The 21020-nt window shown below is 46.8% G+C and overlaps 1 protein-coding gene across 3 annotated transcripts in view; it reads left to right on the forward strand.

Annotated features, from left to right (window-relative positions):
- Positions 1-21020, forward strand: part of Rps6kc1 (ribosomal protein S6 kinase C1) — a 145786-nt gene that overhangs the window by 105024 nt on the left and 19742 nt on the right. For all 3 annotated transcript variants that reach the window (XM_028876775.2, XM_028876776.2, XM_028876777.2), the window contains 3 exons: positions 500-632; positions 10919-12472; positions 12744-12833. In XM_028876775.2, coding sequence (XP_028732608.1) covers positions 500-632; positions 10919-12472; positions 12744-12833 — 1777 coding nt within the window. The remainder of the gene's footprint in view (positions 1-499; positions 633-10918; positions 12473-12743; positions 12834-21020) is intronic.

The raw sequence follows: 21020 nt of genomic DNA on the forward strand, positions 1-21020 counted from the left end.
TCACCCAGTGGCATTTACCCAGGTTTTCAAACCAGGGTGTAACACCAGAGCATACATACGTCTGGTCCTTTGGGAGGTTAGTCGGTGGTGTCTTAGAATAGAATTTAAAGGTTGCTGCTTCATCCAGAACACGTCTGGTGTCTGGAGAATGTGACTCTAACTGATTGCTGCCTTAAAGATGTACATAAGGAAAATCAAACTTAGAGGTCGCCGAGAAATAACTGTATGTCATCCTGATGACTTAGTTTGAGAGCATCGCTAATAAAAACACTGACCCACGTAATTGATTTTAATGGCAGCTTTGTGGCATCTTCTGTTGTCTGGATTCACGCCAGATGCCATCAGCGGAGCCTCCGGGGACTGAGGGGCACAGAGCAGCAGATGAGTGGTTTCTCTGAAGCCCGAGTAACTCGGATAGATTAGCGTGGTTGATAAACACTGAGCACAGCAGGCTCCAAAGGCAACTGTGGGTACAACTGACCTTTCTGTTCTCTGTCAGGGCCTAAGGAAAAGCAGCGAGTCCAGCAGGAGCAGGAAGACCATCATCCCCCGCTGCGTGCCCAACATGGTGTGTCTGCACAAGTACATCGTCTCGGAGGAGTCGGTGTTTCTCGTGCTGCAGCATGCCGAAGGTGGGTTGGCGCTCCGACTAGGGCCGAGTGGAGAGCCTCAGCTGCCTGCCGTGTGCTCTAGTGTCTGTGATGCCGCTTCGCCCGCCCACGTTGTTTCATAAGCACTGGGATGGGGACCCTGTCTCCCCACTCCTGCTCAGCCTCCTTGCTGTGAGTTTGGAGGGAAGAGGAAAACCCAGGTGACCGGCCAGCCTCACCTGAACTGTGGGGCCATCCTAATGTGTTCACTTTGCTGTGGAATTAACTGACAGGGCGAGAACTTGAATGTGAACGCATGCTGAGAGAACTGGGTTTTATTTAGAGATTGAGTTCTGTTCCCTTGTCTGCACTAAAAAGCTACACTTCCGTTAGATGACTAAAAAAGCATCCCCTGCAGAATTAATTAATTGCTTCCTTTACAGGGAAGGCAAGGGTGTTTGCTTAACATTTGACATTGCCTCATTTTCTGATCTGAGCCTCCTGAGCACAGCCAGGGGCACCTCATGTGAGTACAAAGCAGAGCGTGGGCTCTGCCTTCAGCCACTTCCCAGGAACAGGTGGCAGAAGACACTGTGTGGATCTGGTTTTTCCTCTTAACACTTGAATTTAAATAAATATTCCTTTATTTAGGTGACTGTGGCATGTAAGTATAAATTCACATAACATATATTGCCTTTTGGTGTTTAAACAGGTGTTCTTAAAATAATGAAGAAAATTTAAATTATTTTCCATATTTCATGAGTCATCCTTAGTTTTATATTGAAAATACAATACTATATTTTACTAATAGGTATAACATTAGAATTTAATACCTTTTTCTCAGGAAAAAGAGGCACTGCTTTCTGGAATGAGGTCTCTCATAATAACTAATGCAAGATTTTTGATGGGGGCAATAAAGTACTAATGTTGTTATTATGAAGTCCACACAAGATAACTACAGATGGAAGGAAGACCTCCATATGCAGTGTTTAATAGGAAATTCAGAGGGGCTCCATGGTCTCACAGGTATTAAGAGAGTTAATTGCGTGTGTGAATTGGATAACTAATTCACCTTTGTTCAGACATTATAGACAGCTTTTATCTGAGGATACCAGTGCATTACAGACATTATTGAATTAGAGGTCATGTCATCTGATAGCAAAATACAGCCACCTCTGGTGTGGAACAAAATAACTTGCGTAGTAATAATCCATAATAATTTAGAACAAGGTCAGTAGGATGAATGTAATTATGGTCAATATTCTATTAGCCGGTGTGGATTATTCACGCTGGAGATTATCTGTGGCAAAGCTTCGGCCTCGCTTACCTCCGCTGTTGGTGGCTTGCCTTCCTCCTCCTCCTGAGTCCCACGTTCCTCTTGTTTTTCCTGGGCTGTCCTCCCTTCCGCCTCTCAGAACTGAGCTTGTAGCCGATGCTGGTCTCGTGAGGTGTGCCAGGGTCACAGTGCGCTGACGTCAGGTCCCCCGCTCTCGGGAGTCGCCTTGTCCACAGGGGACCAGATGCAAACATGATTGAAGACTGTCATGGACTTGTAAACCTAGACGGAATGTCTCTCCTTTCAAATGTCTGCGGCTTAATTTTCTAGAAGTCTTTATGATGTGAAGTGAGTTAGTGCAAATAGTAATCCTCAGTTCGTTTGCGCTTAGTGGATTGATTGAACGTGCTGCACAGTGAGCTGTGTCTCCAGTGAACACAGCAGGGAGAGGCCTACCCTTCCCACTTATATTGCTGCCGTGGAGTCAAACAGGAGAAAACAAAAACAAGAAAGTGCTGGATATAAGTCGGGGCCGCCACTCTGATCCTTAACACAGGGTGACCTAACAGGTCACAACGAAAGGACCGCTCATGTGCTCAAGGAGCCCTCTCTGAAGTGGGGACATTTAGGAGGAGTTCTGAGTCACAAAACCCCTACCACTTGCATGTAAGGTCCGAGCACGGGGACAGTGTGGCAACAGGGTGTTTGGTGACCGGGAAAGGAGGCTGTGGCTGTGGCTGTAGGGAAGGACAGCAGTGGTGCTGAGGGCTGTGGAGAAGGGCGTGGGGGCTGACCCTGTGGAGTAAGGTCTGACCACTCACTGGCCAGTCATCTCAGAAGCAGGAGAGGGTCACTCCAGATTTAAACAAACAAAACCAAAGAGGTCACTCCTTGTGTGGAGGTGGTGTCGTAGTTTGCTTTCTGTTGCTGGGACAAAGCAAGGTGGGGAAGGAAGGGTTTGTTTGGTTTACGTGTTCTAGATACAGTCCATCATGGAGAAAGTCAGGGCATGAACTTGGGGCAGGCACCTGGAGGCAGGAGCTGATGCAGAGGCCAGGGAGGGGTGCTGCTTACTGGCTTGCTCCTCCTGACTTGCTCAGTCTGCTTTCTTATAGAACCCAGGACCACCAGCCAGGGATGACCCACCCACAATGGGCCAAGCCCTTCCAAATCAATCAGTAATCAAATAAATGCCCCCACAGACTTGCCTACAGCTCAGTCTGGTGGAGACAATTACTCATTTGACCTCCCCTTCCCCTGATACGTCTAGGTTTATGTCAAATTGACAAAAACTGGCCTGCACAGATAGGGTGTAGTGAGCTAAGAGCAGAGCAAGGACTGATGTAGAGTCCTGGCAAAAGATGATGGTGTGGTCTTCGTGGTCCTGTGGACCTGTGCATTTCCCAGGTTTGGCTCAAGCAGTGGAGCAGAAAACTGTGTTCTTTTCCTCACTGTGCCCTTCTGTGGTACCTCCATGGATGAAGATGTTGTGCACAGTCCCACGTGGTGGAAGGAGAGGATCAGCTCCTATAAGTTGTCCTCCCACTCCCACATACACTGTGGCACTACCCCCCTGAAATAAGTATAAAAAGGAGGCTTTGATAGTGTAAATAGTTCTGCTGAATTTAGAGCATTTATGATTCACAGATTTGGCCGCCCAGAGCTTACAGAACTAGCTAGAATGTGTAGAGTTTCCCACTCTCTGTTTTTACTTCATTCAGCTAGAAGCTTCTTGGGAGCTTTCTGGGGGCATAGATGTAGTTCTAAGTGCAGTGAGCAGTGCAGAAGAGTTGGCCTGCATGGAGCCCACATGGTGTTTGAGACGGGGGCAGACGGTAAACATACACGTAGGAGAAGGTACACAGCTGGAGGAAACTAGGAGAGCAGAACGTCAAGGGATGGGGGAGTTGTTCTCACTGGTGGTCACCATACTGAGAAAGGAGCATTTGATGAGGGAGAAGGAACAGTGTGGGTTTGTGGGCAAAGAGTGCCTTGGCAAGAGGAAACTAGCACATAAGCCCGGAGCCACGGGTGTGTTTGGTGGATAAGCAGCAGCCAGATGAGGGTGGCTGAGCAGAGCGGGGGAAGTGAGAGAAGTGGGAAGCTGGAAAGCAGGGCCCACGGTGTCTCATGGGCCACTTTCACTGTTTGTAAGAACTTGACTGAACAAGAGGAGCTGTCGCTGTAGATGCTAAGTAGAAGAATGGCAACGTACGGGCCACTGTGGGTGCGTTGTGGAAAATGGTAGCGTGGTGACCAAGCAGAGCGAAAGGCATGAGGACAGCTTGGAGGTTTTGCAGCGACTAGACAGAGCGGTGGTGCTTGGGGAGTGTTCACATTAGCCCAGATGCTTAGGCACCCAGGCAAGAAAGTATGTTCAGGGCCATGGGCCTTGAGTTTGCTTGGTCCTAGTGACCTCCCGGGAAAAGGCAGCACAGTGCTGGGCTCCTGTGCGAGACAAGGTGGGAGGGTGGGGGAGAGGCCAGTGCAAGTCCAGGCAGGGGCCCGTGAGAGCTACGGTAATTCCTTCCCCAAGGGTGAAACCCAGAGACCCAGTGGCCTCCTGGCACCACTCCCAGAGCTCTCCAGCTCTTAGCAGCCCCACACTGGGACCAGAGTTAGAGCTTGTGATCTGTGGGAGGCACACTTGGGCTGTATGCAGGCCACAGCAGTGCCGGTGTGTGCTGGTGTGTGCTGGTGTGTGCTGGTGTGGTTAGGATGTTTGTTAGCATCTGCATGTCCGTGCCCACACTCACTTTTTATTGTTTGAGTCTGAATGCATTTCAAAAGTAGATCTGACTGATGGGATTCTACCTTGCAGGACTCCAGGGTGCTTGGCTCAAAACATTGAAAAGGGGCTTTTAACAAGTTGTGGGCAAAGTAGATTGAGTCAGGAAAAACAGGGCTTCAGGTTTGGACACAGGACTTGGAGTGTGTGTGTGTGTGTGTGTGTGTGTGTGTGCGTGTGTGTGTACATGTGCATGCACGTCAGCTGTAGATGTCGTTCCTCAGAGAGCTGTCCACAGCGTGTTGTTGAGACAGGGTTTCTTACTGGGCCTGGAGTTTGCCAAGGAGGCTGGTCTGGCTAGCCAGCAAGCCCCAGGGCTCCTCCAAGTGCTGGGGTAATAAGCACACCTCCACCACACCCAGCTTTCTTATGAGGCCCTGGAGATTGCCCGGCAAGCACTTTTCTGACTGAGCAATTTCCCTGGAGATGCTTATTAATACCAAGATGGAAGTGGGTATGACAGAAACGTTTTCAAGAGGGCTGCAGAAGACATAGCTTAGTGGTAGAGCACTTGCCTAGCATGCTATAGTCCTGTGTCCAAAAAACAAGTTTAGAAGACAGGTTTCAAATACTCACTGTTCTTTTTAATGATTTTCTTAACTGTATTTGAGGGAGCAAGATGGAGAAGCTGTTCAGTCAAGGCTGTGAGTGTTAGCGTTACTGAGATGGATGGTTATAGAATATTCTGCAGATACAGCCTGGCAACTAGTGGCATGCTCAGTTCGTGGATGGTTCTCAGTCAGGAAAAAAGGAACAACCAGGTTAGAAGCCCAGGGCTATGAGAGCAGAGCAGGGCATGAAGGAACTTCTCCACCAGAGTCTCTTTTTATTAACTGAGTTTTCAAATTATTAGCACACAGACTCCAGCTCTGTAGATGTGAGGAGAGCCTTCCTGTTGGTGCCGATGCTCAGTCAGAAGTCCTTTCTCCTGTGGACACAGTCTCCTTCTGTGACTCAGGCTGTCTTTGAATTTGTGATCCCCCTGCCCCAGCTCCACAGGACCGAGGTAACAGGCCTGAGCCATCGTGCCCATTATTTCTGTTTTGTGTTTTAATGTAAACAGGTCTTACACGTTGCCTCTGGTCTGCTTGTCATCTTAGCAATGTACATTAGACACTTTTCTGAGCTTATATAGAGCTGTGTCATAAACGGTCATGGACACTGTGTGGTGGCACACACCTTTCATCCCAGGACTCAAGGGGCAGAGTCAGGCAGATACCTGTGAGTTCAAGGCATCCTGGTCTACATAGTGAGTTCCAGGACAGGGCTAGGTAGAATGCATAGTGAGACTGACTGGACTGACTGACTGCCTCTGCCTCTGCCTCTGCCTCTGCCTCTGCCTCTGCCTCTGCCTCCTCTGCCTCTGCCTCTCTCTCTGAAAGTGTTCTCTGGGTGTAGTAGTATCCATAATCCCAGTATTTAGAAGGTTGAGGCGGGTGTGTGTGTGTGCGTGTGCGTGTGTGTGTGTGTGTGTGTGTGTGTGTGTGTGTGTGTGTGTGTGTGTTATAACAAGTTCAAAGCCAGTCTGGAATACAGAGCAAGGACAATGTGAGTGTGAGTGCTGTCTCACCATTACTGGTTCTGTGACCTTGGGCACATTGCTTAGCCTTTCTGTGCCTTAGTTTCTTTGTTTGCAAGATAGAGACATTGCAACTATGCACTCAGTAGGACCTACAGAAGATGAAATTGCTACATGACATGTGTACAGCACTTAGGGTGGCAGGCAGGCATGTGGTGAGCATGCATGTCTCAGGGTGGCAGGCAGGCATGTGGTGAGCATGCATGTCTCAGGGTGGCAGGCAGGCATGTGGTGAGCATGCATGGCTGCAGAGTGGTTCTGCACATTTCCCGTGATGCAATTTGTTCTCTCCTACTTGCTTTGTGAACTGTTCTGTTATTTGCATGTATTTATCTTGCATTTTTTATTTTGTTTTGTTTTTAAGAATTATTTGTAGGACAGATACTTTGAAGTGGGAATTTCTAGGTCAAAGGTGACTTTTCCCATTGCTATAGAAATATCATTTGTGTTAAATCCAAGTTTTAATTCTGCTCAGGCAAATCCACATATTTACTGTGCAGTCTTATAGAAAACCAGTAAATTAAAATGAGAGACAGAGGGGTTTAATTAAATGTTATGAATTACAATTTTATAGCTTAAGCTGGTTCAATAACTGCAATTTCCTATGCTTTAAGGGGCCTAGAAATATCAGTTATATGCTTGATGTGCTAGGATGATCAATATTTTGGATATTCTCTGTATTTGAGATTTAATGAACAACAGTTGTTTAAGTTAATGTTGTTATAATAATATTGATGTTTGGTTATGTTAGTTTGTTAGGGTTGGTCTTAATTCTGTTTTTTGTTTTTTTGTTTTGTTTTGTTTTTCAAGACAGGGTTTCTCTGTGTAGCTTTGCGCCTATCCTGGAACTTGCTTTGTAGACCAGGCTGGCCTTGAACTCACAGAGATCTGCCTGGCTCTGCCTCCTGAGTGCTGGGATTAAAGGCGTGCGCCACCACCGCTGCTTGGTTCTTAATTCTGAAGAAAGCATAACACACTCAGAATGTAGGAATGATGTACTCGGGTTTTGTGATTCATGGTTTAGCAGTGCAGGAGAGGATGTGATCTGCACCGACCTCTGTTCCACACACAATGCCAGGTTGAACTGGCCCCAGAGTGCAGCTGGAGGAGCCCAGACAGCCTCTTCCCCTCCTGTAAACCCAGTTGTTATAATTCAAGTTAGGGAACTTGTGTGAGCCCAGAAGGTTCCAAAAAGAAAGCACCTACAGTCACATTTAAGATTATTACCCAATAGTGAAACAATGGAAATTAAACAGGATGGCATGATGGTTAATAAAATGGTAATCGCTAATGTCTGGTGCAGGCGGCTTGCTGAAGGAGGTGCTGTGTTGTCCATTGCATATGGAAGGGATTCTGGCAGAGCCGTGTAGCAGCCCGCACACAAACCTTAGATATACTCATGCTCTCTAGCCACCTGCCAGGTGCATGGTGGTGACCTCAGGGCCTGCGCACCACCTAGAGGCAGGGGGATCGAAATTCAGGGTCTTCTCATCTACCTGCCAGTTCCAGGCTAGCCTGGGCTACAGGAGACCTTTATCAAAAAGCCCTTGCTCTTACTCGATGGAGTCATCCTTCTTGACTGAGCATTCTCACTTCTGGGGTTCTGTCTTGATGTATTTAGAGATGGCAAGTGGCTTATTATTTTAAATAATTCATACAGCAAGGACTGGAGACTATACACACATCCACTAACAAAGGAGCCTTTAACTGTGTTATACACCTACTGTGCAGCCATTTATAAGCCTACTTGTGCGGCCATGCTGAACACTCATTTCAACCCATTTTCTCATGAAAATGGTTATATGATACCATGTTAATTATGAGTAAAAGCTTGAAAATAAAGGAATGGTTAGGAGTGTCTGTCATTGGTGGATGGTGTTAGGGTTTTGTGCCTTCTGTTTTTCTTACTCTCTTTGGCATTTGCTAAGAATCTTACAGTAAAACCATAGGAAGAGCGTATGACCCCCTACACATAACACAATTTGTACTTACAGATATTTTCACTAAAAGCTTTTGAAAAACATTATAAAGATGTCATTCATTTATAGATAAGTTTAATAAATTTTTATTAAATGTGTTTTACATGCTAGGTAGAAGTCTCTGCCTGTAGTTATGAAGCCCTTGCTTTCTGTGAAAGGACACTTCAAGGATAGTAGTGTCTTAGTCACTGTTTTATTACTGTGAAGGGACACCAAGACCATGGAAACTCAACTCTTACAGAGGAAAGCATTTACCCGGGGGCTGGCTTACAGTTTGAGAGGTTAGTCCATTGTCATCATGGTGGGGACCGTGGTGTCCTGCATGGTGCTGTAGCAGTAGCTGAGAGTTATATCTTGATTCACAGGTAGCTGCTGGGGGCGGGGGGTGTCAGGCTGACTGACCCCTGGCCTAGTGTGGGCTTATGAAACCTCAAAACCAGCCCCAAAGACACACTTCTTCCAACAAGACCACACCTCTTGATCCTTCTAATCCTTCTCAAACAGTTCCACTCCCTGATGACTAAGCATTCAAATATATGAACCTATTGGAGCTGTTCTTATTCAAACCACCACATTCTACCTGCTAGCCCCCCCTCCCCCAATAGGCTTATAGCCATATCATCATGCAAAAATGCATTCAGTCCAACTTTAAAAGTCCCCATAGTCTATCAGGATCTCAATATTGTTTAAAAGTCCGAAGTCTCTTTTGAGACACATGCAGTCTCCTAACTTTAATCCTCTGTAAAATCAAAATAGAAAAGCAGATCACATACTTCCAACATACAATGACATCGAATACACATTCTGATTCCAAAAGGGAGGAAAGGAGGCATAGTGAGGAAACACTGTACTAAGATGACCTAAACCCAGTTTGGCAGACTCCAAACTCTGCATCTCCATGTCTGATGTCAAAGCGCTCTTCAGATCTCCAACTCCTTTCAGCTTTGTTGACGGCAACACACTTCTGTACGAGCTAGTTCCACACCTGGTCTGCAGCTCTCCTTGGCAGGTAGACCATGGCTCTGGCATCTCCAACATCTTGAGGTCTCCAATGAAACCCAGGCTTCACCTTCACAGCTTCACACAGTGGTTACTGTTGTCAAAAGAGTGTGGCAATCAGTTGAAAGTCAAGGTAGATCCTTAAATGTTAGTGTATTTACAGGGAACTCTGAAGCCCTGAACGTACTCTAGAGACAACAGGAGACATGAAGGGCTACACACTGTACTGTCTGTACTGCCACCAAAGTGGGAGAAGCTTACTGCATGGGGGAGGGAGGGGGGGGGTGAGGCTCTGGGGCTGACACAGTGACAGTCACAGCCCCCACTGTTCTTCATGCTGGGGGCAGGGCAAGGTGATCTGTGGTTTTACTGAAGTCCTTGAATTGTGAAGTAGAAGCTTCCTGGGTGGGTTTGGTGGCCAATGGCTCATTATTTGCTTTGATCTATCTTCTTTGGTATATGATGCCCAACAGCGAATGAAAACTGGTCTGAAAATTCACTCTCTTCATCTAAGAAGAGAGGCTTATTTTAACTCATTCTTTTAAAAAAAATTATTTCTTGCATATGTGGATATGCACATCATGATGTGCATGCAGAGATCAGAGGACTGTTTGCAGAAGTTGATTCTCTCCTTCCCCTTATTTGGGTCCCTGGGATCGAACTCAGGTCATTAGACTCGGCAGCAAGTTGAACCATCTCACTTGTCCTTAACTCTTCTTTCATTTCCCAGTTTGGAAGTTGACTCTGTCATCACAGAGTGTGCATTTGTGGCTCCACTTCTTGAGACTTTGGCACCAGATTTAATGAATTTTTCTTTTGATATGATTTTTAATCATTAAATGTTTAATCCATTATGGTTTCTGTGATTTTTTAAATGTAGATTCTAGTTAGAAAAACCTCTCTAATTCTGAGTTTTTAATGCTTAAAATAAAAAGAAATCTATAGTTAAAGCAATTATCTAGCCAGCATTGTAGGTGGTATGTTGGGTTCATTCATGCTCACTTGGTGTCTGTGTTCTTAGTCGTTCTGTGACGTCAGTGGGCTCTGGGCCCAAAGGTGTGTATCAGAACACATTGTCAGGGGGTTCTTACCTCAGTGGTTCACCCTACTAAGAGCTACCCAGCTAATCTTCCCCAGTAGTTGTGTTTGTTCATACAAAGCATGAGACATGTACTAGGGGCAGAAGATGGGAAGATGAATTAACATGTCACTTGTGAAGGCATCATTATGTACTAGCTTCCAGATCCCCCCTCCAGTTCTGGACTGGGCATTTTCAGAATGGGGTGATGCTGTTGATCCCTTACTATAGTATATACTTTTAAGTAGCACATATATCTCAGGTTGACAAATTTTGACCTAAGCAGAAGACCAAACAACATTTAACTTAAAGATTTTAGTTATGTGAGGATTACAATGAATTCCTTTTACAGGAAGAAACAGGTTGTAATTTTTTAAATAATCGGCACCAGGAGATGCATATGTCTTGTACTCACGGTAGTACTTAGCAGTAGTACTTAGGACTAGTAAACCGTGGAGGAGAGTGTCACATTTTATTGCATATAATTGTCTGAAAACACATCGGATCTTTGATATTAATGAATTTATTGATTTATTTATTTTTGGTTAGTTATAATACTTTTTTTTTTTTTAGTGGTTTAAGTATCTACCAATTTGGAGATCTTAATTCTTTGTTGTACTTGTTCACAGGTGGCAAACTCTGGTCATATATCAGTAAATTTCTAAACAGAAGTTCTCAAGAAAGCTTTGACATTAAGGAAACGAAACCTTCCTTGCCTCATCACGTTTACCTGCAGCAGCCAAGTGCTAGTCCTCAGGACAGCAGCAGCTTTGAGTCCAGAGGGAGCGGCACGGGGGGCATGTTAAAGGTCCTGCCGCTGAAGACTAGTCTCACCCCAAGTTCTCAAGAGGATAGCAACCAGGAAGACGACGACGACGGCCAGGATGGTTCTCCCAAATGGCCGGATTCAGGCTCCAGTTCAGAGGAGGAGTGTACGGCTGGCTACCTAACACTGTGCAATGAGTATGGGCAGGAAAAAATTGACCTGGGGTCTTTGAATGAGGAGTCTACCATGCAGCCTGAGGGGGAGAGTGCTGACACCCAGGCTGTCCTCAGTTTCCCGGCACCCCTTGCTGCTGACAGTCTGAGCACTAGCACCCAGCTCAAGTTCTTCCCTGGAGATGAGGACCTAGAAGCAGCTTGTTCCCCTCAGACATCTGATTCCCTCACTATGTCAAAAAACAGCCCTATGGAGTTCTTTAGAATCGACAGTAAGGACAGCACAAGTGAGCTCCTGGGACTGGACTTTGGCGAGAAATTGCACAGTTTGAAACCAGAACCTTTGAAAGTGCTCTTTACCCTTGCAGATGGAGACGGAGAAGGCAAGAGAGAGACGGAAGCTGAGGACTCCATCAGCCGGGGCTCAGATGACTCCGTCCCAGTCATTTCATTCAAAGAAGCTGCTTCTGAGGACGTCAGTGGTGCTGAGGAAGGCAGGCCCGACCTTCTCGTAAACCTACCTGGTGAACGGCAGCCAACCAAAGAGGCTTCAGCACTGGATGCTGCTAAGTTCTCACAGGCCAGTGCAGGCAGGCTAGAGAGTAAACTGTTGGAAGCCCCGGATGTGTTAGGCCTCAGGCTGAGTTCCGAACAGTACCATGGCCTGGGAAAAGAAGGTCCGGAGGAACTGAGTGATCCCACTACACCCCTGCCCTGTGGTGTGACCCCAAAGCACCATGCTCAGGCAGATCTCGGGGCGTTATTCACAGCTGCTGTTGATCACGGTAGCTCAGGAGACCAGTGTCTGTTACCCAGCTCATATCCTGAGTCTGAAGGGCTGGGACAAGTGGAGGCAGTGGTCACTGCACACGACACAGGAGAAAGCCTGTCCCACATTTCTAGTCCACGCTCAGGTGCCAAGGGGCACCGCGCACACACAGACACTGCCACGGTGGAGGAAGTGTTACTGTTCACAGAGCAGGCTAAAGAGGAACCGAGCTCTCTGTTTCAGAGAGACTCTGAGACCAAGGAGCAAAGCGTGCTTGCCCTGGGAGGAGACAAGGAAATCCATCAAATTTTTGAGGATCTTGATAAGAAATTAGCAGTGAGCTCCAGGTTCTTCATCCCAGAGGGCTGTGTTCAGAGATGGGCAGCTGAAATGGTGGTAGCCCTTGACGCCTTGCACAGAGAGGGGATTGTGTGCCGCGATCTGAACCCAAACAACATCTTATTGAATGATGGAGGTCAGGAACTTTCGCAAATGCATTTCTTTTTATTCGCTGTTGCTTCCAATTAACTGAGTAGGCGTTTTATCTTGTAATTAGTATCTTCATTTCCTGTCTAGAGCTTCATTATCAGTGCGGCAAATTCACCCCCAGTAATAGCCTCTAGTACTTAATGATGCCATTATTCTTAATGATACTGTTTTTAGCTACAAAAGGAGTAATTACAGTTCGCTTCTGCAGAAAATGGAAGAGAAAAATGTTTTGATTTCTCCTGTCGTTTTGTTTTTAGGACACATTCAGCTAACGTATTTTAGCAGGTGGAGTGAGGTTGAAGATTCCTGTGACAGCGATGCCATAGCGAGAATGTACTGTGCCCCAGGTTAGAGCAATCTCCTCAAATGCTTCGCTTGAAAAGGTGGCTCGTGGCTCTTCCTTCTCTGTACAACTTGTGGTTTTTACGTATGTGTTGGGTCTGCTTATCCGTCCTTTCAGCCCTCCAAAGAAGAAAAGTAGGGGATTGAACTGTGTGTGTGTGTGTGTGTGTGTGTGTGTGTGTGTGTGTGTACACTTACCGCCCTTGTTAAAAACATTTATGTATCTCTGGAAACTCATTGAATTCTTTGAAGTGTCTTAAGCAAGGCCTTATGTCCCCTGAGCCTTTTCACATGGGTGAACTTTATTAAGTTTTATTAAGATGTCAATGAAATTCCCAAGGCTAACAGTGGGTAAAATGTGTTCTTTCGATGCAGTGTGCCTTCAGGGATGAACTATCCTGGAAGTTGTGAACACATTTTAAGACATTCTATATTTGAGAGCATAACAAACCTGTTCCCCCCACTTTAAAATGGCCCGTGTAGCCAAACACTTGACTCGAGTCTCTCTTGCCCTTACTGCCTGCTCACTATTTTTTGAACATTACCGATGTATTACTGTGGCCACGGGGGCCTCTGTAGGCAGCCCTAGCTAAGCCTGTAGGTTGGATATGAGTTAGTCCTGTCAGTGCAGGTGGGCTCTGTTTTAATCCACAGCTTCCTCCCCTAACCCGAGCACCGAGTTTCATAGACGAGCACTTTATTCATTACTTGCCCACTGACTGTCAGGTGTCCCCACTGATGGAGCAGACAGGATTTGCTAGGTGCATGGTCTAGTTGGTACTAGCTCCCTGTCATGTCCTGTTAACCTTGTTTAGCAAAACCTTCATTGTTAGGAGTGGCTGGGCTGAGGAAAGGCAAATTTTCAACCCATAATGCACATCCTCAAGCTTTGTACCCCCAACAACCACTTGGGACCTGATACTGTTTATGTAGTTAATGGAGTAACAAAAACAAACAAACAAAAAATGTAGTGAAATCACTTGATCTTGCTTTCACAGGCGCCGCTTTCTAATTTGGTACCAGCTAGCATGAGTATGTTTATTAATTACAATGAATTTGGAAGTTTTAGAGTCCGCCTTAAGTTTGGGAGATCCTGTGAGTAAAGTGTGATTTATCCTGAAGTGGGGTCCAGTGTGTTGTGAGGATCAGAGCTGGATGCCGTGGGTGTATGCTTGTTCCGGATGCTGTTGCTGCCTACTCAGCTCTGGCTTCCATTCCGAAAAGTGGCTGTTAGGCTATTTTGCCATCTAAGCACATCAAGGCCAGTTCTACTTTAGCATCTGAGAGCTTCTGTATAATGGGATGAAACTATTCTGTATAAACTCGAGGTTTCACGTACCGACTTACTACGTTTCCAATTCCTAACTTCCTTTCTTTGGGAATACCACTCCTCGAGTTTGGCCAGCAGGTGGCAGTGCACCACTAATGGATTCTCGCCTCCCTGCAGCCCTCTTCCAGGTTGTTGTCCTTCATAGTGTTTGGGGGAAAAATCCAGCCAAACTGTAGTCCAAAGAGAGGCTTTGTTGTAATTGTTTGCACGAAAGAATTGCACCTCCCAGCTGCTTAGCTGCTCAGTGCATGAGCAGCAGGGAGGTCCCTCCAACCCTTGGGCAGATCCACTTCAGCAACAAGGAGAAACAAACCAGGAATGGCCTTACCCAAGAGTGAGTCTCACCTGCTAGCTAACATGACCTCAGACCTAGAGAGGTAGGGCCTTCTTTGTAATCCTAAGGGAGAGTGGGGAAGCCTCGCTTAGAACCGAATAGCAGCCCTGCCTGTGAGTAGGTAGTCTTCCTTCTCATTGGGAGAGAGCCGCGGTAAGGGCCGGCATTCACCTGCAGTGACCACAAGGCAGGAAGTAAATAGTCCCCAGGCAGTAAGTTCCCTCCCACTTCCCAACTCTGACCTGAGCACCGACTGCTGCCTCAGTCACTGGAGCTGGAGCAGCTCCTGTCTGGCAGAAAGTAAAGGTCAGAGGGTGAGGTGGAGTCTTGCCCTCTGCTTGTACAGCTCCCCTGCCCCTCCCCCCTCTGGGAATCCTTAGCACCTGTTTGTTCAGAACCATCACCCACCTGTCTGTACTTTATACCATCAGTGTATCCTTTTATCTTGTGGATGGTGTGCCTTGATATTTTGAGAAAAGTTTCCAGTAACAGATTCGATTTACATGGACAGAAACTTGAGCAAATGCCAGACTAGCAGGGGGGCCATTATTCTGTTCTATAAATAAGTTTAGACCAGAAAACACTCACAGAAACCCGGGAATCAACATGCTTTGGTCTAATTGAGGGGGAAAGCAAGACAGATAAATTTTGAAGTGCAAATGATCACCTTCTGTTATTTAAGACTCGCTTCTGCCGACTTTGTGATCTTGGATTGAAAGCCACAGCCCTCCAGCCATGGGCACTGCTAAGGCAGTTCCGGGCTCCCAAGTTTCTGCAATAAAACCAAGAACTTAAAAAAAGAAAAAGATGCCCTTTCATGCTAAAGAAAACAGACCCAGCAACACAAAGACAGAAACCGTGGCGCGCTCTCTGTCTACGGCTGTGGAAAAGCCAGCCCTTAAACGGCTGCAGCTGCAGACCCATCAAGAGGGTCTGAGACTAGGAATTCAGGCATCAGACTCAGCCCTGTTTTCAGAGGCCAGGCGTCCTCTCAGGTGCGTTTTGTTCCTTCGGTTATCTAGTGAGGTTTTATTAAACAAACACCATTCATGGTAAATGGGTTCCTTTCGTACCACAGACACTCGGGATGGAGGGAGGAAAGAAAAAAGCAGAGATGTGCCAGGTAGGCAGAGGGTGTGCAGCACTGAGTGGGACTGTCTGCAGCCCTGTCCTCTCTGCAGGCACTCCCTCCCTCAGGAGCTCCTGGACACACTGGGAGATGTGGTGGAGCAGAAGCCAGGCGCTGCTCACCTGTCTCCAGAGCACTTGCTTGTAGCAACTCTGATTTTATTTCTGTTGCTGTAGAAACCACAACTTCACCAATTTTTTGGTCCAAGGACTTGAAACATTTCTTCACTTGGTAGCATAGAATAAATTTTTGTTATGGCATTTTTAGTGTAATAGAAAAACAAAAATATGTTGGGGGCTATAGTTAATGTTTTCTTAGCAGTGTTTTTTCTTAGCAGTCTTGACTTACTGTCAAAGGCAGCTAGAAATGTAGCTACCCTGTGAAGTACAAAGACTGGCTGAGTATTGAGTGTGCAGGCTCGGACAAGTGCTCAGGGTCAGTCACGTGTTAGTTACTAAGCTAACACCACTCACATTCCCATCGTACTCTTAAACAAGCCCCTGGGCATCTTCACTGTTATTTTCCACCCCACTAAGAGACTTTAATTTTAAATATTTGAAATTTACATTGATATTTCTTGCAGGATTATCAGCCTGGAGAATTTCTAGTTGAGGGTGTGTATGAATTGAAGAACTCCCCCCATAGTTTTCAGGGCAGCCCATCTCCACGCTCCCGGATAGCAAACGACAGCTTTGCTTCCTCTGTTAGGCAATTTCACACTTGAAAACAGCTCACAGCTGACGGTGGAAAGTGAAACACAGAAAAGTAACATTGGAAAGTGACTTCCATTCCATGCTCCCCAGCCCACTGCTGAGAGTCCATGGATGTATTTGGGGGGATAGTCTCCCTTGACCTTCTCTGTAAGAGCCTTTCCCTCCATTTCTTTCTTGGTAAGCGTGGTACTCAGCAGCATAGTTAGATATTTGCTAGGAGTCAACCCAGGGGTGGTTTAAGAGGGTGAGACTGTCGATGCTGTTATGTCCAAGACTTAGATGTCTTGAGCATCGCTCACTCCAAACCTGTCGCCAACTCCCTGCATGGCCTCAGACAGGTTATTGAAGACCTTCCAGGACTCCACTTAATAGTAGTAAGTAGATGTGTGGAGTGGAAATCAATCACCTCTGTCAGTCTCCTGACACCCTTCTTACACAAAATTCAGTCAGAATTCAAGTTCATCTGGGCAGAATCCCACCCAACAGTATCGTTAAGAGAATTATTTTTCTTGGAAGACTTTTAAAAGTACATATTTTTACTTACTTGTATATAAACTATTTATTGTGGAAATGAGGGACTTATTGAAAACATTTTAATTAGAGGAAGAAACCAGACACTTTTGAATGCACCAAAAGTCGAGTGCGTGATTCTCAGCAACAATAAGAATTATTTAAAGAAGTGAGGTTTATTTAAATGCGAGAGTTTAAGAGTCCTAGAGTGATGTCAGTAGGCAAGAACGAAATAATAACTAAAGCTGTGCATTCAGAAGTCGTGAGGACATAAGCAGGAAATGTGATTGTGGCCTTGGAGTCTTTTCCTCTCCTGGAGAAAGTAATGGATGGTACGGCTGAGCTGCGTGTGTGGCTAAGATGCTTGCTGAACTGAGGGTATTGGTATAATTCCCCCCCCCCAGCAAAACTTGATCAGTAGGTCCCTGGTACATGGATATTTCTGTATTTTTCTGGACTGATCAGCAAGTGTCTTTTGTCCTTTGCCTCTAGTTCTTGCTGTAAAGCCAATTTATTTCTTTCAAGGAGAGTAAACTATGAAATTTCCAGAAAAGAGTGGGAATTTCACACTTGCTCTCCACCACATGCCGAAGCAAAAGGAGCGTCAGGTCAGAGGGCTTTCCTGTCTAGGTGAGGAAGCCCTTCTATTGGAGAAATTATTTTGGCCACTCCACGTAGTTAAAAGGATATTTATTTAATGGCGTAACTCACAAATTAAGTAATGGGTAGGTCGCAGGGTCTGGGGAAGGTGTAATGCAGTCCAGCGGTGTTCTCCGGAGCTCTGCACAGTCAATCTGCACCGGTCAGCGTCCCGGCACCGAGCGCGCGCCCAGAGCGAGCGCTGGCCCATCCAGCTCTTGGGTCCCCAGGCGCCTCCCCTCGCCCCGCCTCGTAGGCGTGACAGTTGCCAGAGTCTCAATGGGGGTTGGAACTTCCAGAACCAAGCTGGAATGGCTACCCACTACATCTCCCCCTTTTTGTCTAAATAAGAAGGTTCTAAACTAATACAAGACTATATACAAAGGAATGGTTATCAAATATTGTCCAGAAATAATGAGAGAGGCGGGGCGAGGGAGGCGCCTGGGGACCCAAGAGCTGGATGGGCCAGCGCTCGCGCTGGGCGCGCGCTCGGTGCCGGGACGCTGACCCATCCAGCTCTTGGGTCCCCAGGCGCCTCCCCTCGCCCCGCCTCGTAGGCGTGACAGTTGCCAGAGTCTCAATGGGGGTTGGAACTTCCAGAACCAAGCTGGAATGGCTACCCACTACACCCTTCTGAGCCAAGGGGAGCAAAGAGGGAGGGTAGGTGGGCTTGAGGCTCTGGTGCCCTGGGATCCCTCCCAGGCCCAGATAGGAAGGGCCCTGGAGCCTCTTGTACCCTAACTTGATCTGCCACCCTCACCTAGTTAAGATCCCAATGTCTTGATGTCACACTTCTCATATTGGGCCACAGTGTGACTTGTCTCTAGAGTGAGAATGAGATTGGGGGGGGGGCGACACTGAAGAGCTTAGCTCCTGTCATTTGGTGTCTTAGTGCTGTACGCGTTCATGCATCATAAGAAACATGTCGGCTGTTAGATTTAGGAAATGTATAAGGGTGGCAGATAGGTAGTGTTCATGCTGGAATTCAGTGGTGAGGGCACCTTTAGTCTGTTTCCTGTTGCTGTAATTGAGAAAGTCAACACACAGAAGAGAGTTTATTTTGGCTTTTAGTTTTGGAGGTTCTAGCGCAGGCTTAGTTGGCCTTGTTTCTGTCTATCAGGGCAGGAGTGTGTGGGGCCAGGAGCTTCCCTCATGCTTGGAGCCTACAATGCTCTTCAAGGACGTGCCCCCAGTGACCTGAAGACTTCCTGCTAGACCTCAACTCTTAAAAGTTCCTTGGCCTCAGGGTTGGGGATTTAGCTCAGTGATAGAGCACTTGCCTAGCAAGCACAAGGCCCTGGGTTTGGTCTTCAGCTCTGGGGAAAAAAAAGTTCCTTGGCCTCCTGTAGTGCCAAGTTGGGGACTTCAGCACTCAGACCCGTGGGGAGTTTAATACCCAGACTTTGGATCATTAAGAGGAGGTTAATTTAGCCTGGTATTTTTGCCACCCCCTTACTTTCTGATCTGATGCACGTTTTGTTTTCGGAGGACAGGTCCTGGGAAGCAGTACCTACAGAGTGATGTTTCTTATCTTGGTGGTGGGGTTGAGGCAACTGGCCGCAGCATGGTGCTGCTCTAAAGAAGGAAGGGCCTTCCTTTCCTTTGCCTCCAATATTTAGCAGAGAAGATAGAATGCTGAATCTTGGAGTGTGTGTACACGTGCACGAGTGTGTAGGTGTGTGTGCATGTATACACGAGTGTGTGCGTGCTTATCTATACATGTGCATGTGGAGACCAGAGGTTGATAATCTGGTGTGTTCCTCTATTGCTTTCCACATTATTTTTGAGTCAGTCTTTCAGTGAATGTGGAACTTGCTGTTAGGCTAGAGTGCCTGGCTAGGGAGCCCATGAGTATCTTCCTGTTTCTGGTCCTTGCTGCCCCCAGCATGCCTGATTTTTAATGGGTTTGGAGTTTTGAACTGAGGTCCTCATATTTGTGCAGCAAGCACTGTACCCGCTGAGCTACCCTGCTGGCCTAGAATGCTGAATCTTCAGCACCAAGTTCCTAAGCCTTTGAGTACTTCTTTCATTTAAACCATATTCTTACTTCCTATAAAATCTTGTGTCTCAGTCTCCATGCCACACTGAAGGCTTATTCCTTCTAAGCAGTTCTTCACAAATATTCCCTTCAGATAACATCTGGAAATGCTAAGGTTTTCAAAAGTGAATGGTGGGGAGGCCGACGGCGCTGCAGAAGTTCCGTTAACAGCAGAGCACGCCACCCTGGCCCTCCTAACCGGCAGCGGAGCAGTGGGAAGAGCCCTGTGCCTGTCATTCTGTTTCCAGTTGGCCTTTTTCTCATCCATCAGCCATAATGGCTTTGGTCGGGAGCACTGTGACACCCGATGGCCATTCAGAGCGGAGTTGCTGTGAGGTGATCAGTGGAGAATGGAGCCTGCTGGTGTTTTCTCCTGTTAGAAATGTGGGCTGAGGGAGGAAGCAGGATTGTGTAGCACTAGGAACTATCATCATAATCGGTCACCCAGAAGCCACATGGCACTCACCTGCTCCTTATTTGATCCCCCAAGAAAACGGCGTGTACTGACACCTATAAACTCTTGAAGAAGTAATTCTTGGCCCCAGAGTGCGAAATCAAGTGAAATCAAAGTGTTTTGACTCCAGTTGTGCAGATAATTCAGGGAAGTTTAGAACGTGGTTGCCAGGTGAGTGGGAGAGGCCTAGTCTGAGCCAGCCAGTGTGGCCTGTGGTCCTATCTTGCTCCCCACCCCACAGCAGCCCCTGGGGGCCGATCACCCAGTTACCTAAGACCAGCTGAATTAGGAGAGGAGGCAGAAAGCAGGTTGGAGTCCAAGGTGAGCTCAGAGCAGGCTGTGTGAGGAGGAGGAGGAGGAGAGGAGGAGGAGGAGGAGGAGGAGGAGGGCTGTGCCTTGTTCCCTGGGAGGAAAGAGGGAGGCACAGCACAGTCTCCATGGATAGAGCCATGTTCTTGTGCCCTGTGTGACAAGTGTGCCTCAAGCACAAGCAGTGGGTCATCGCTGGAGAACTTGGGAAGTTCGGAATGGTCAGTGGGGCAGGCAGTGTTTCTGAAACAAGATAGAGAGAACAAAATGTTCCTTTGAAAGGATAGGCTGGGAGTGGGTGTTCTTGTCTGTCTGTCTGTCTGTCTGTCTGTCTGTGTGCAAATTAAGATCTACCACGGAGATGTTGTGATCATTTAGGCAGGTAAGTCTCACCTGATCAGACAAACTGGCTTTGAACCTGGGGCTCCTGTGAATAGCTGTGATTTTTCAGACTTACGTTCTAGCCACTAAAGCTTTGATCATTTAGTTTACAAGTATTAGAGGGACTGTCTGAACCTGTAATGAAATGTAACTTTGAAGACTGGGGTAGAGGGTGTAGCCCAGGAGTGGCCTTGGGTACAATCAATGACATTGCAATTAAGTTTTACTCTCTTGTTGCCGTGGCTTCATTTGTAAAATTCCGTCTTAGTTGTGAGAAATTAAAACTTAAAATCAATCGTCTCTACACTGGACCTGGCAGCACTTGTAGCCCAGCACTTGGAAGGCTGAGATGGAA

Source organism: Peromyscus leucopus, chromosome 15 (genome assembly GCF_004664715.2).
Source record: "Peromyscus leucopus breed LL Stock chromosome 15, UCI_PerLeu_2.1, whole genome shotgun sequence".
Classification (NCBI taxonomy): domain Eukaryota; kingdom Metazoa; phylum Chordata; class Mammalia; order Rodentia; family Cricetidae; genus Peromyscus; species Peromyscus leucopus.